At 37.9% G+C, this 16,708-nt stretch overlaps 2 protein-coding genes across 2 annotated transcripts; both read left to right on the top strand.

Annotated features, from left to right (window-relative positions):
- Positions 1-1,011: 1,011 nt before the first annotated feature.
- Positions 1,012-8,678, top strand: LOC142532000 (putative 2-oxoglutarate-dependent dioxygenase AOP1). The gene is made up of 3 exons (XM_075638299.1): positions 1,012-1,448; positions 2,360-2,681; positions 8,197-8,678. The coding sequence occupies exons 1-3, from the start codon at positions 1,078-1,080 to the stop codon at positions 8,443-8,445; spliced, it is 942 nt and encodes a 313-aa protein (XP_075494414.1). The 5' UTR covers positions 1,012-1,077; the 3' UTR covers positions 8,446-8,678.
- Positions 8,679-10,471: 1,793 nt separating this feature from the next.
- On the top strand, positions 10,472-16,422 carry LOC142531024 (DNA replication licensing factor MCM4-like). The gene is made up of 18 exons (XM_075637007.1): positions 10,472-10,632; positions 10,724-11,374; positions 11,481-11,609; positions 11,714-11,795; positions 11,891-12,023; positions 12,127-12,198; positions 12,312-12,437; positions 12,518-12,631; positions 12,712-12,924; positions 13,019-13,117; positions 13,251-13,411; positions 13,680-13,776; positions 13,860-14,021; positions 15,130-15,210; positions 15,289-15,367; positions 15,550-15,686; positions 15,771-15,821; positions 15,926-16,422. Exons 1-18 carry the CDS (start codon positions 10,596-10,598, stop codon positions 15,998-16,000), a joined length of 2,499 nt encoding a protein of 832 aa, XP_075493122.1. The 5' UTR covers positions 10,472-10,595; the 3' UTR covers positions 16,001-16,422.
- The last annotated feature ends 286 nt before the right edge of the window (positions 16,423-16,708 follow it).

Here is a 16,708-nt window from a genome sequence, read left to right on the forward strand (position 1 = left end):
GTTAACTCTAGCTCCTCATGATATACACTATTCTAATATAAGGATTTGAGATTATTAACACCGGTTCATCGTGGTATATATATTTTTAATATAAAGGGCCTTGTGATGCTACAAAGATATTTCAAATTTAATTTGTTGAGAACAATGATGTCATTATTATCAGTGGTGAAACTAGGCGGTGGTGTCTAGGCTTGGCTTCTTCATTTTATTTTACTTTTTTGATAATTCCTAAATTATGGGGTGGGGAGGGCTCGATCCCGAACTACTATACAGAGGAAAGAGGATGAGACTACTTGGGCTAAAGTCTGGTCTGGGCTAGGCTTCTTTATTACATACATGTGTTCTTATGACCCAAAGATTTTTTCAAATTTTTTTTTTCTCATGAAAATACCAAGTCAAGTCCTCGCTTTTATTCCACTACGGGCTTAGGTGTTAACCCAGATCTTTTTATTTTTATTTTTATTTTTGACCCCAGTTGCTGTTAATAGTTGTTCCATAACTCAGCATTGTCTTCATTATGTTAAGGGCAGTGTAAATTTTCTTTATCCCGATTCATATTAAATAATTATTCTTTTCTTGGTTAATATTTATTAACTTTAAATTCAATTGATTCCTGCATGTTCGGTCTGCTGCTCCAACCTCCGAAAATGTTAATATTGTTATCCATGTCATAGCATTAATTAATTTTTTTTACTTGTGAATTTGATTAAAATATTATTCATTATAATATCATAGATTTATTATGGATTTTGACCTATTAATTTTTTTTATCAGTGTATTCTTTCGTGTGAAAAATAAAATAAAATTATGATTCGTATTTGATTTAGCCCACCCAACGACATAATCCTGATTTCTTCCAGGTCAGTATCATAAAATATAAGAAATTCAAATATAATTTGTTTGAGAAACATGTTGTCGCTGTCATAAAATATAATAATTAAACGACTTTACAAATAATAAGAAAATTTAATAAAAAAATAAATTGAAATAAACTTTTAAGAAAGAAACTAATAGATACTTCAAACACGTTTTTTCTGTTAGCTCTTCGATTGTCTTCCAACATCCAAGTATCCAAACATGGGCGCCGAAACTATCAAGCTTCCGGCCATCGATTTCTCCCAACTGAAACAAGAAAGCGGAACCCCTACCAGAGAATCGGTTAAAAGCCAAGTGAAGTTCGCCCTGCGAGAATTCGGCTGCTTTCTGGCAACTTTCGATCAAATTCCGCCAAATCTTCGAAATTCGGTGATTGGTGGACTGAAGCAGCTTTTTGACCTCCCTTTACAGACTAAACTCGGAAACAGGTCAAATATACGCTATCGTGGATACAGTGGGCAGCATCCGGTGATACCACTTTACGAAAGCTTGGGGATTGATGATGCGCTTAACCTTGGAAGTGTCGAAACCTTCACGAATCTTATGTGGTCTGAAGGAAATCCTGATTTCTGGTATGAGCTAATTGTTTTGTCATGAGATTGAAAGCCTTCGTGTGCATTTAATTGGTCCTTCACGTAATCACGCTTCAGTTTTCATGCAATTACCTTTTTTTCCTTCTTCAATTTACTCTTTTTTAACTCATTTTTTGGTGGAGTCGTGTTGAGATGACACTAACTTCATAATAAGATATACACAGTAGATAATAATTAATAAATAAAGAATTGACAAGCGAGAATTTGGGTGTATTATTTTATCTATTCTATTTTATTAAAATCGAAGACATAGTAATCACCTAAAAAAGACTATCAACTTTTTCTTCCAACTTTACTCTTATATGATACTAATATTACATTTTTTTTTGTTTTTTGTTTTTAAATTTCAACACACACTTTTATTTTTATTTTTTTATTTCAATAATTCAAATATAAATTTAATTCCTCCATAATTTATCAAATTTCAATTTAGTCCATCGATAATTTAGTCTTGGCGAGTAATTACTTGTACAATTATTGTGAATTTTTAATCTTGATATTCGCCCAAAAGAAATTCGATTTCACTCATCTAATAGTATTCTCCAAAGATTATAATACAAAGATATGATAATTTTTTTGTCTATTAAATTGTTTATTTTGGGTTTTGTTCCGAAAAGTATTCAAATTTTGTTTCGAAAATATGATTTTAAATTTTTTTGTTCTTAATCTTGTTCTTCGGAGTGTTGACGTGGTACCAAAAAATACTGATATGTCTGGTTTCATGTCAGTAATTGAATCCAAAATAATTGAAAATTAAAATTAAGTGTATCAAAACCAAAGCTTGTACGAACGACGAGTTAATGGACTAAAACTCAAAATAAAACAATTTGGTTTCCTTAATTATAAACCATCTTCTTTACACAAAATATCGTGAGTTTTCCTGTTCGCAGCAATAGTATTCTTTCCTTCTCAGAGCAACTATCCCAATTGGATCAAATTGTGCGCAAGATAGTTCTTGAAAGCTTGGGGCTTGAAGCATATACAGACGAGCACATAGGGTCTACAGATTACGTGATCCGATTTCAGAAGTATGACCCCCCCAAAAGTCATGAAACTGAGCTTGGATTTACAGCGCACACGGATAAAAACATGATTACCATATTATATCAAAATGAGGTAAATGGATTGGAGGTGTTGACAAAAGATGGACAATGGATGACTGTGGAACTTTCTCCGGATTCTTTCATCGTCGTGGTCGGAGAAGCTTTTCGTGTAAGTCCACACCAATATCGATTTCGACTACTTTTCATTCCGTGTTTGACTGTGGATATAGAACATGGATACAACATAATTCGGATATATATAGGATGCAATACGAAGAGATAATTAAGTTATTTTATATGACAAGCATATACATATTAATGGTTTGCAGTTTTCAATATACACCATTTCAGTGAATTCAAATACATCAAAATTCTTTGTCGTACTAGGACGGATAAAATTGAAGTGAATTTTTAGACCAAAATGTGTTACACACCACTGTATATAACATGTGTTGGTATATGATTGGCTATTGAGTTGACCAATTCTTGTACACCAATAAATAAGTCATGCGGTAGAAAGCACTTTACTTTTGACAGAATATTTTTTCTCTTCTCGTTTTTAGTAAGAAGCTTCTCTCCTTTTTGCTCATTTCTTATTCCTCACAATCACCGATCAATTGATTCGGATTACATAATCTGTGTGGATTTAACATGGTATCAGAGCAATTTTTTTTCAATTGATCAATCTGCACATTGTTGAACTCATTTTTGCGTAATTCATTTTCTGATCTCTGTTCGTGGGAGTATGGCTGCTCAGATCTCAAATTTCAGCTTCAATGATCCTTTGTATTTGCATCCATCTGATACACCTGGTATTTCTCTTGTTGTTGATCCACTAATTGGATCTGAAAATTATGGTATTTGGAGTAGGGCAATGAAGATCGCACTACACGCTAAGAACAAGCTTGGATTTGTGGATGGTACTTGCCGAAAGCCAGCTGCCAATTCTCCATCTCTATATCAATGGGAGCGTTGCAATGCAGTTGTTTTATCGTGGCTTTTCTCGTCTGTATCCAAGGAAATCTTCTGCGGTCTTGTATATGCAAAGGAGGCTTCCAGTGTTTGGGCAGATTTGCAGGAGCGCTTCGACAAGATCTGTGGTTCGCGCATCTATGCTATTCACCGTGATATTGTTCGATTGTCTCAAGGATCGGGCACTATTTCCGTTTATTTCTCGAAGCTTAAGCAGCTGTGGGATGAGCTAGCCTCGTTGGTGACTTCTCCTTCCTGTGAATGTCCTACCTCAAGATCCTATGTTGAATACGAGCAACAACAGCGGTTAATACAATTTCTTATGAGGCTCAATGATAGTTATGGTACAATTCGAAGTCACATTCTCCTCATGAATCCACTTCCCTCTGTGAGCCAAGCGTATTCTCTTATTAGTCAAGAAGAATCACATAGACATGTGATGACTTTTCAAAGCATATCTGATGCTCCTACAACAGCTTTTTACTCCTCCAAGCCCTCAGACATCATTAAGTGTGATCACTGCTCAATTCCGGGACATATGAAGGAAAATTGCTTCCGATTGATAGGTTACCCACCGGGGCATAAGTTGCATAAAAGGTTTCCTCAAACCAAAGGGATTAAGGGAGTTTCTAAGGCTCCGCGAGTATCTGCACACAACACAATCATGTGATCCTTCGGTTGCAACCACTGATGCAAGCCATGCTTTGGGAGCCACCTTCACACCTGCCCAATATGCTCAAATCCTTTGTTTGCTTGAAAACTCTACTGTCAACCAGGAACATTCAGCAAATTTGGCAGGTACGGTTACCAGTTTGATGTCCATTTCTGCTGCCCATGATTGGATATTGGATAGTGGTGCAAATGCTCATATTTCAGGTACCTCTACTGGACTTCAAAATCCTCAAACATGTCCTTCATCTACTGGATCAGTTCGCCTACCTAATGGTAATTCCACCCCCATTTTTTCGACTGGAACAATTCCATTGTCACCCTCCTGTACATTACCAAATGTCCTTCATGTTCCTGATTTCAAGTTTAACCTTCTGTCAATATCCCAATTCACCAAAGATAACCAATGTTGTGTGGTGTTCTATCCAACATTCTGTTTGTTACAGGAACTCTTGACTGGGAAGATCATGGGAATTGGTAAGCTGAAAGATGGATTGTACTATCTTGCCAACCCGTCCTCACTTGATGTGCACAAGACACAGTTACCTGTTTTTCCTTGTAATTCAGTCACTTCTTTACCCAAACAAACATCTTCTTGTAATGTTTCTTCGTCTCTCAATAATAATATAGATCTTTGGCATAAACGATTTGGTCACATGTCTGTTGCCCGATTGCAATATTTACCTTTTGTTACCGAAAATCAGCTTATACAACAATGTACAATCTGTCCAATGGCCAAGCAAACCAGATCTGTATTTCCTTCTGTCCAAAGACACAAATCTCCTCATGCTTTTCATCTTGTTCACATGGACATATGGGGTCCTCATCGTATTGTCCACTCATGAAGGTGCTCAATACTTTCTCACTTTGGTTGATGATTTCTCGAGATGTGTATGGGTTTTTTTAATGCAATTTAAGTCAGATACCCTTCGCATCTTGAAACAATTCTTTGCCTTTGTGTCAACCCATTTTCATACAAAAATTCAGCACATTCGTTCGGACAATGGTTCTGAATTTTTTAGCACCGAATGTAATTGAATTCTTTAATACTCTTGGTGTCATTCATCAGAGTTCATGTCCCTACACACCACAACAAAATGGGCTAGTGGAGCGCAAACATCGTCATATTCTCAATGTGGCTCGTGCTCTCAAACTCCAAGGGTCCATACCTGATATCTATTGAGGGGAATGTATCTTACATGCGACATACTTAATCAATCGCACTCCCACTCCCCTCCTTGAAAATAAGACTCCTTTCGAAGCTCTATTCAACAAAGTACCTTCATTTGATCACATCAAAGTACTTGGTTGTCTTTGTTTTGCCACAAATCTTCGTCCAACTCATAAATTTGACTGTTCGTGCAAAACCATATATTTTCATTGGTTATCCACCTCATCAAAAGGGTTTCAAGCTTCTTGATCCTCTAACCAACCGATTCCTTGTGTCACGAGATGTGGTGTTTCATGAAAATGTTTTTCCTTTTGCAACAATAACTAAACCCTCTGCCGTGTTTCCATCTCATACACCCATGAGCTCTGATGATGGTGCTCCACCAGTACCCAGCTCATCACCTAGCCCACCATCTCTCTGTTCTAAAATTTAGGAGATCATCCAGACAGTCCAAGCCACCCATTTGGACCAAAGATTTTCTTTGCTCCGCTGTATCCACCTCATCCTCCTCCGACAAACCATATGACTTAGCCAAATATCTTGGCTATACTGGTATTTCTTTACCTCATCAGTCGTATCTTGCCTCCATATCTCACTTGTCTGAACCACATTCTTTTAAAGAGGCTTCTTCTGATCCACGATGGCAAAAGGCTATGGCTGCTGAGATTGAAGCCCTCGAGGCTAACAAAACTTGGGCAATTGTACCACTACCTCCGGACAAGAAGCCTATTGGTTGTCGTTGGGTTTATAAGATCAAGTATAATGCTGATGGTAGTGTTAACAAATTCAAAGCTAGGGGTGGGAAAAAATACCGAAATACCGAAATACCGAAAAATCGTACCGAAAAAATACCGAACTTACCGAAAAAATCGGTATACCGAAAATTTCGGTATCGGTATCGGTACATAATATTTTTTTTTCGGTATTTCGGTATATACCGAAATATCGAAAATAATTTTTTATTATTATTTTTTTAAATTTAAGTTCGGTATACCGAAAACTTTTCGGTATACCGACAATTTTTTCGGTATACCGACAAAACTTTCGGTGTCGGTACGGTACCGGTATGAACTTTTTTCATACCGAAAATTCGGTATACCGAATGTGCGGTATACGGTACCATAGTTCGGTACGGTATACCGTACCGTACCCACCCCTATTCAAAGCACGTCTTGTTGCCAAGGGTTATACTCAACAATATGGGATAGACTATCTCGATACATTTTCTCCTGTTGCCAAAATTGTCACGGTCCGATGCCTCTTATCCATTGCTGCTGCCAAACGTTGGCCTTTATATCAAATGGATGTCACTAACGCCTTTTTACAAGGTGATCTCACCGAGGACATATATATGATCATCCCTCAAGATTTTGAACGACCAAAAAAAAAATCTTGCTTGCAAGCTATTGAAATCCTTATATGGATTAAAACAAGCTTCTAGGCAATGGAATTCGAAGTTCTGTTCCGTGATGATTCAACATGAGTTTACACAATCTGCCCATGACCATTCCTTGTTTATCAAGCGCCGAGGTGACTCTATTACTCTTCTTTTGGTTTATGTGGATGATATTGTTATTTCGGGTGATGATTATGAGTCTATTGTGGGTTTGAAGGCTTATCTTCATTCTAAGTTTGCTATCAAAGATCTTGGCCCTCTCAAGTATTTTTTGGGGCTCGAAGTTGCTCGATCTTCAAAAGGCATTTGTTTGAACCAACGCAAATACGCTCTGGAGCTGATTTCTGATATTGGCATAGCTGGTTGTAAGCCATTTTCCACTCCAATGGAACATCACCTCAAATTAACTTCTTCCGAGTTTGATGCAAGTTTCGCTAAAACGCACACTACCTCTGCCACTGACCCTCCTCTACCTGATCCTACTGCTTTTCAACGGCTCATTGGGCGTCTCATTTATCTCACAATTACTCGCCCCGACATTTGCTTTACTGTCCAGCATCTCAGCCAATTTATGCAGGCCCCGAAATTGTCTCACATGCGTGCAGCTGAAAGGATTATTGGTTATCTAAAAGGGTCTCCTGGCATGGGCATTTTCTTATCAGCATCTTGTGACTTCAGCTTGTATGCTTATTGTGATTCAGACTGGGCATCTTGTCCAATGAGTCGCAAGTCTGTCTCTGGCTATCTTATTACACTTGGTTCATCGCCAATCTCATGGAAGTCCAAGAAACAAAGCACGGTTTCTCGTTCTTCGGTGGAAAGCAGAATATAGATCAATGGCCTCCACTGCATGTGAAATTGTCTGGTTGCGTGGCCTCCTCACTGACATGGGTCTCCTTTTTCACAGTCCCACAATGCTTCATTGTGACAATCAGGCGGCTCTTCACATCGCAGCTAATCCATTGTACCATGAACGTACGAAGCACATCGAGATTGATTGTCACTTCATCCGTGAAAAAATTCGAGACAAAATGATTGCTACATCTCATGTCTCTACACACTGTCAACCAGCAGATGTTTTTACCAAAGCATTGGGTTCTGATCAGCACCATTTTCTGATGTCCAAGCTTGGCTTACTCAACATACTCCAAGCTTGAGGGGGGGATGTTACACACCACTGTATATAACATGTGTTGGTATATGATTGGCTATTGAGTTGACCAATTCTTGTACACCCATAAATAAGTCATGCGGTAGAAAGCACTTTACTTTTGACAGAATATTTTTTCTCTTATCGTTCTTAGTAAGAAGCTTCTCTCCTTTTTGCTCATTTCTTATTCCTCACAATCACCGATCAATTGATTCGGATTACATAATCCGTGTGGATTTAACAAAATGCAATCATTTAACGCGATACATTTCGCAAGCGATTTAGGGAGATTGCTAAAAAGCTAAAGTAATTTTTTTGTTTCAAAGGCATGGACAAATGGAAGGCTGCGTTCTGTTCACCACAGGGTTATGATGAAGGGAAGTCTTGCTCGTTATTCAATAGGACTATTTTCAGTGCCTAAAGAAGGATGTATTATCAGAGCCCCCGAAGAAATGGTTGATGAAGAGCATCCTTCGCTGTTCAAACCCTTTGAATATTTCAAGTTTCTTGATTTTTTTCTCTCTGGAGAGGGTCAGAGATCGTCGGATGCTCTTAAACAGTATTGCGGGGCTTGAATTTCGGAAGAAGTCGTGTTTAAAGATATCGGGTTGTGGCTTCGTGTGTGCGTAAGCGTGCTTTAATATTAAATATTAAGTGGAAATAATTCTACTGTTATGAATTATGATCTGAAGTTGTGAACCACGATTATAAGTCTGTTGTTGTTATTTTTAACTTAGTCGTTTATCTGTAATATAATACATAAATATTATGTGAGACATATACATAATATATTTATATATTTAAAATATTTCGACGTAAAATTATTTATATATATTTTTATGTTTTGCATGTGGTTGGGGTGAGTTTTTTTGTTCAAAAGGAATGAAAAAAAAACAACATGGATTATAGTTAAATATAGAAGTATTCTTTTTTTAGAGAATATAATTTTAGGCAAGTTAAAAAATAGAGTATGTCTCTTGTGAGATAATCTCACGAATCTTTATCTGTGAAACGGGTCAATCATACTGATATTCACAATAAAAAGTAATAATCTTAGCCTAAAAAGTGATATTTTTTTATGGATGACCTAAATAAGATATTTGTATCACAAAATACGACATGTGAGACCTTCTCACACAAGTTTTTGCTTAAAAAGAGTATGTCTATTGTGAGACGGTCTCACGAATCTTTATCTGTGAGACGGGTCAATCCTACCGATATTCACAATGAAAAGTAATACTTTTAGTATAAAAAATAATACTTTTTTCATGAATGACCCAAATAAGATATAAGTATCACAAAATACGACCCGCGAGGCCGTCTCACAAAATTTTTTGTCATTTATCTAATAGAATAAAAATCATGCACAAATCAGAACTTTAACCAAATTAGTTTCTATTTCTAAAATATAATAAACAAATGTGCCTAATTTAAATAAAAACTAAATACGTATTTTTGTTAATAAAAGCCAAAATAGAATTTTTAGTAAAATTTCACTTAATCCGATCAATATGTACAGCAGATTAAACTATTGAAAAAAATTAATGAACTAGTTTACCATTTAACGAACAGTTCGTATACCAAATTAATTTTTACTCGTAAAAAATATGTTATCACCGGTGTACCTTTGATTCCTCTCCCTTGTGTTAAATTGTACATGGCTCGCCCCTGCTGAAAACAGCAACTAAATGAAGATTCACGCTGTTCAATTATCGTCGATGATTACTTACAACCAAACGCTGAGGACGACAATTAGATTAAGATTTTAGAGGGTATTATATTATATGTATTATGAGTAATTATTGATACTTAAATAGTGCGGAAGAGCACTCGTTCCTTCTCAGAGCAACTATCCCAGTTGGATCAAATAGTGCGGAAGATAGTTCTTGAAAGCCTGGGGGCTCGAAAAATATATAGACGAACACAAAGACTCCGCATACTACCTTGTTCGAGTTCAGAAATACGATTTCCCGAAAAGACATGAAGCCGAGCTCGGATTAACAAGTTACACAGATAAAAACATGGTTACCAACTTACCATACTGTATCATAATGAGGTGAATGGACTGGAAGTGCTGACAAAAGATGACGTGGGGGCGTTAATTTTCGGGTGTTGGAGCTCTGGTTCGCAGAGAAACATGCCTGCATAATGTATTGACCTTCTCAAACCAAAATTTGGTAGCAATTTGTCTCGTGACACTCAAATTAACCATAATCGATAAAAGTTATTAATAGTACCATCTCTATGTAACCAAAAAAAAAAAAAAAAAGCATTCCGAATTTTCCGCGGTAATTATATAAATATAAAAGCACGCGACATACAGGTCGTCATAGGTGAGTTGTGAAAATTCATCCAAATCAGAACCATCCGGTCGATTCAAATGGATTCGTAATTCATTCATAATTTTAAATCATTTCTCAAATTCAATATTCCGATACAAACGCAATTTTTTTCTTATTGATCTGTGCTATATATATTTAATTATTATTATAAATTTATCGAGTTTATTTTATAAAAAAAGTTTGATCTGTAAATTATTGCCGAAACAACTAGGTTTGGATCCAAAGTCCAATTGACAGAAAGCCCAGCAAAAAGCCCACTACAAATTGGCGCCAACACCCCCAGTTTTTCCCGCCGAAAATCGAAGCCTTTTTCATCAATTCATCTCCGATCCCACTTCCCGCTACAATCCACTTATTCTCAAAATTCTGCCGGGTTGAAGATTATGGCTTCCGATTCTCCTCCAGCAAATATCAACGGCGGTAATTTGTTTAAATTTGTGTATTTACAGTTTTCTAAGATTCATTTGGTGAGTTGATACTAGGTTTTGTAGCGAATTCGTCGGAATTGCAGGTCCTTCTTCACCTAATGACTGGGAAACAAGCCCGATTGGCAACACATTCTCATCCCCGGGAAACGCTAGGCGTCCTAAGCGCGGCCGCCGTTCATCGTACGCCACCCCACCGCAGCCACTGTCGGATTCCCGCTTCGATACTCCTGGTACTACTCCACCCTCTTCAGGAGCAAATACTCGTCGTGGCCGAGGGAGGAGATCCTCCACCACTCACATAGGTGCAGCCACCCCATCTTCCACTGACGATGCGCAGCCCTCGTCGGAGGCGGGCGACGCAGACGAAGACGAGACTCCACCGATGTACGTGTGGGGCACGAACATCAGTGTTCAAGACGTTAATGCTGCGATTCTGAGGTTTTTGCGGCATTTCAGGGAGAATCCTCAGCAGATTGAGGGGAAGTATATGATGGCTATCAACTATGTCATCGAAATTGAGGGCGATTCACTTGACGTTGATGCCCATGACGTGTTCGATTATGATAACGATCTTTATCTCAAGATGGTTAGATACCCTCTCGAGGTTTTAGCCATTTTTGATATCGTGCTGATGGATATGGTCAGTCGAATAAATCCTTTGTTTGAGAAACATATACAAGCTAGAATTTTCAATCTTAGAAGCTCAACTTCTATGAGAAACCTCAACCCATCTGGTCAGCTTTAATAATTTTTTAACTCAATCTATTAAATTTTGTCTAGTGCACCAACTGTGTGTTGAGTGAAAAAGCTTTTCTTTTCTTTTTTCTTTTTTTCAATTAGATGTCGAGAAGATGGTTTCTTTGAAAGGGATGATTATTCGGTGTAGTTCCATCATACCAGAGATCAGGGAAGCGGTATTTAGATGTCTTGTCTGTGGTTACTGCTGCGAACCTATAGTTGTGGATAGAGGTAATTGGCTGGATCATTCTCATTCTAGTTTTACACCTAACATGTCATATCAAATTTGCGTGAGCTAATTTTTGTTAATCAAATTGCCAACTTTCTGGTGCCAGGAAGAATTAATGAGCCAACTATTTGTGGTAAGCAAGAATGTCTTTCAAGAAACTCCATGACTCTTGTACACAACAGATGCAGGTGCTTTTTTATTCATCTCGCTACTTTTATTTGATTGTTCTAAATATTTTGGAACAACATTGACTGGTTTTTCTATGGAAAAATATACGTGATAGGTTTGCTGATAAGCAAGTTGTGAAACTCCAAGAGACACCAGATGAGATTCCAGAGGGAGGGACACCTCACACAGTGAGCTTGTTGATGCACGACAAGTTAGTAGATGCTGGCAAGCCAGGTGACAGAGTCGAGGTCAGATAATTATAGTTCTTTGGTGTTGAAGATATTACAAGCTTCATTTCAAGCTATAAACTTCGATTGATTTCCTGATTTAAAATGCTGCTTTTGCTGTAAGGTTACTGGAATTTATAGGGCTATGAGTGTCAGAATCGGTCAAACACAAAGGACGGTGAAGTCGATTTTCAAGGTAAGTACGTGGGTCCTTTTTTGTGCTATCTTGTAATAGTCTTTTATAGATATGACCATCTTTTGACATGAAATGTTATTTTGACGTGACATGCGTTTTTCCGTTGTTTTCAGACTTATATTGATTGTCTTCACGTAAAGAAGACTAACAAGTCCAGAGTGGATGTGGAGGATCCAATGGAAACTGAAAATGGAGTTAGTGGGAAAGACAATGAACCTGTTATTGACTTTCAAGATAAGGTACTTTAAAATAGTATCATTAACAGTGATAGAACTTCCGTATTGATCATTGTTCGGGTAATATCCCTCTAATATTTTAGGTGGAGCAATTAAAAGAGCTATCAAGACAGCCTGATATATATGAAAGGTTGACAAGGTCTTTGGCACCAAACATATGGGAGCTTGATGATGTAAAGAAAGGTCTCCTTTGTCAGGTGATTTGGCGTCCTTTACTGATATTATTAGTTTTTTATTTCTTTATATTACTTATATTGTTCAAGTGGCTTATACGTAGCTTTTCGGTGGGAGTGCATTGCAAATGCCATCTGGGGCTAGCTTCAGAGGTGATATCAACATACTCCTGGTGGGTGATCCTGGAACCAGCAAATCACAGCTGCTCCAGTACATTCACAAGCTATCTCCTCGTGGTATTTATACCAGTGGACGAGGGAGCTCTGCGGTGGGGTTAACAGCTTACGTCGCTAAGGATCCTGAAACTGGTGAAACTGTAAGTTAATAACTAGGCGATTTTATTAATTTTTAAGTTCACACTTCATGGTCACATTGAGAATGCAAACCTTAACAGAAAATTAACTCTGTAGGTCCTGGAGAGTGGGGCTCTGGTGCTGAGTGATAGAGGCATCTGTTGTATTGATGAGTTTGACAAAATGTCCGAAAATGCAAGAAGCATGTTGCATGAGGTAAAAATCATAACTTTTTCTATGTCATGTCATACTACTGAATTAATTTGGTTTTGTAGTTGACCACATGATATAATTTTATGTCGTCTTTTCCGATGACCCTGTTGCATTTTCAATCTAAATTTTTTATCAGGTGATGGAGCAGCAAACTGTTTCAATTGCAAAGGCAGGGATTATTGCTTCTCTAAATGCACGAACTTCGGTATTGGCATGTGCCAATCCCATTGGTTCACGTTATAATCCTCGGTCATCTGTGATTGATAATATACACCTTCCTCCAACATTATTGTCGAGGTAAAAATACTTTGTAGGTATTAATTTTCATACTTCATTAGATGGCGTTGAGAAGTGGTTGTTGGGTCATGCTTGCATAACTCCAATATTAATACTTTTCTCTTATTACATTGAAAACCTAATTTTCACAGAATCAATCTAATTACATGCACAAGGGCGCTGAACTTTTTAATTATGCCTGGGTTTATGAAGTGGTATTTGCTTCAATGACTGACTTGCCTGACTGAATAATAGTTAACTATTTATCTTGACTTAAACTGTTATACAGGTTTGATTTGATCTATTTAATTCTCGACAAGGCTGATGAACAGACGGATAGGCGCCTTGCGAAGCACATAGTGGCATTGCACTTTGAAGACCCTGAAGTTTGGGTCTTTCCTTTCTACTCTAATATCTATATTTATTTGGACTTCCATTGATATCTGAGCCAAATTCGGATTTTTACCAGAATTCGGAGCAGGATGTCATTGACCTGCCGACTTTAACCGCTTATGTGAGCTATGCACGTAAGAACATACATCCAAAGTTATCTGATGAAGCAGCTGAGGAGTTGACTAGAGGCTATGTGGAGATGAGAAGAAGAGGAAATTTCCCTGGAAGCAGCAAAAAGGTAATGAATGTGTATTTCATCAGCCATCATGGGTGCATGTGTTTCAGACAATTTTGATGGGTAGACTAAACGATATTGTCAGAAGACGGGAAGGGAATTGGACGAAAGCATAAAATTTTCTCCCAGAGGCATCTGAGTTTAATTATTATGAGTGGAAGGATTTTCCTGGAATCTTCCATGGTTGGAGGAATTGAACTAATTGTATTTAGGTGGACCGACTCATTTACTTGCCTTCCTTTTACACTCATTCATTGAAGAATGGAAGATGCTTCGACCCCTACGACAATCCTATATACAAAAGTGAAAAATTACTATTTTAAGAAACTTTTCTGTCGACCGTGTTCTAAAATTCGGCCGCCTCAGCCCAGGCGGCGCAGGCGCCGGCCGACAGCACCGAAAATGTGCTAGTAGGCCAGCCTAAGCGGTAGTGTGGGGAAGTAGTGGAAGAACGATTGTACCTATTAGGGACTCCGACTTCTGAAACTACGGCCACGATGAGATGATGAGATTCTAGGCACGATGAACGATTCGAAACGGATGGGAGATAAATAAAGGGTGTGAGGAGGCTTTCTAATTAGAAGAAGTGAGTGAATGGGAAAGGCAGTATGGCGGCCAGGGTAGAGAAAAAGAAAGGGCAACTTTCTCTCAATTTTTTTAATTGTGGGCCGGTTAATGGACAACTCATTAATTTATGAATGGGCTTGGTCCTCAATAACTTAATTTGTAACACCGTTCCTTTTTTCTTTTTTTTTAATCATAATAACCCTTTTCTCAATTTATATCATGCTTCCATCTAGTGATCTGCCTATCGGCTTAGGCCTTAGACGCTGGTCTAGTGTCCGACTAGCGCTTAACGTTTAGAACCTTGTCTATCGATAATACATTAATTTACTGTTAGTCAAATGCATTATCGTTCTACATTTCTTATTTAGTTGTTTATAAGTTTTGGGAAGTCATGTGCGTTATTGTGGTCTCACATTTGGTTCTATTGTTATTGTTACGTAAATGCTACAATAATATCGTCAAGTATACTTTTTGCTTGATGGGTATTGATGGTTCGTTTTATATGTTAGTTGCTGTTTTGTGTCCATTTTTTCATCTTCCACAGGTTATAACTGCGACACCAAGGCAACTTGAAAGCTTGATACGCCTCAGTGAGGCTTTGGCCCGCATTCGTTTCTCCGAATGGGTTGGTTAAGCTATACTTAGTGCCACACACTTGAATTTGAAAGGCTTGATGGTTAACTGTGATCACTCACGCTCGCAGGTTGAAAAGTGTGATGTAACTGAGGCAATTAGGCTTCTTGAAGTAGCAATGCAACAGTCTGCAACGGATCATTCAACAGGTAAGTCCTTATAATCCACAACTGTTTCCTATATGAGAGGCGTATGTGCCAGCGTTGCCTAGATATTCAGTGAAAAAGAGGACAAATGCTTTATTACAGCTGCTCTTATACCAGCGTGGCAATTCTTTGCTCACCACATCCACCTGAGTATAATAGGCTGAAAAATGCTTACTGTTGGACAGGCACCATTGATATGGATCTCATCACAACTGGGGTTTCGGCAAGCGAAAGAATGAGAAGGGAAAACTTGGCATCAACCACCCGCAACATAATAATGGAAAAGCTGCAGCTTGGGGGCCCGTCAACTCGCATGCTGGAGGTATGTAAAGTTTGTACACCATGTTAGTTCTGTCTCGTGCATGAAACACCTGCAATCTGATTCCACTAAATTTATGAATTTCAGTTACTCGAGGAACTGAAAAAACAGAGCCCCGGTGAAGTCCACTTAAACGATGTAAGATCTCTAACATTCCTGTGCATAATTTGCAAACGTTTGGATACTTGTTCGGTGCATGTGAATAAAGAAACGTTTTGAAGTATGCCATTGTGTTTTATCAGCTTCGAAACGCACTTGCTACTCTTTCTACCGAAGGATTTGTAGCTGTTCATGGTGACAGTGTAAAGAGGGTGTAATGGAGTAGAGGTAAAATTGGTGGTGTTAAGCATATGAAGTTCAATTATATGTGCTCAAATCCTGCCGAGTACCGGTAATGGTCGGAAGAAAATCCATTGTTCCTAAAGCTACTGTTTTACCGGTCATGAGCTGTATTAAGTCAGTCCATTCTGGCATCTATTAGGAATTTGCTAGCGACATCAATTCAAGTTACCCCTATAGCAGTGAACGAAGGGGAAAGGCTTAATGGCATGGTCAAAACAGTAAATATTTTTGTCTTGTCGAAAAGTGTGCTATTGTTCTGTTTGTAGTGTTGGGCGGATATGAACGAAGTAGACAATTCGGAAGGAAATCAGTGTGCTATAGTAATTTGGGGGCTATTTAACATTGGGTTATGTATCTATCTAATTTTTTTTTAATAACATATCGTTCTCATGATCGACCTTACATTCGTCGCTGTCGTTGGAGCAGACCCAACAGCTGATGATTGATCAGGGGAGATTTTCGAATTTTTTTTTTTAAAAAAACAAGTTTAAAGTAGGAATATTTTAAATTTGCCCCTCGGATAAATTAAATCTTCCTCTTCAATTAGTGTCTGTTCTAAATTCGAAGTCGAACTTGCTGTCGTCTAAAAAAATTTATGCAGGCTTGTTCCGTATATTTTTTTAGAACTAAGCGGACACAGAAGTGCAATTTACACAGTTAACTCTCCTTAGATTTGAAAACGC

The sequence above is a fragment of the Primulina tabacum genome, chromosome 17 (assembly GCF_025594145.1).
Source record: "Primulina tabacum isolate GXHZ01 chromosome 17, ASM2559414v2, whole genome shotgun sequence".
NCBI classification, from domain to species: Eukaryota; Viridiplantae; Streptophyta; class Magnoliopsida; order Lamiales; family Gesneriaceae; genus Primulina; species Primulina tabacum.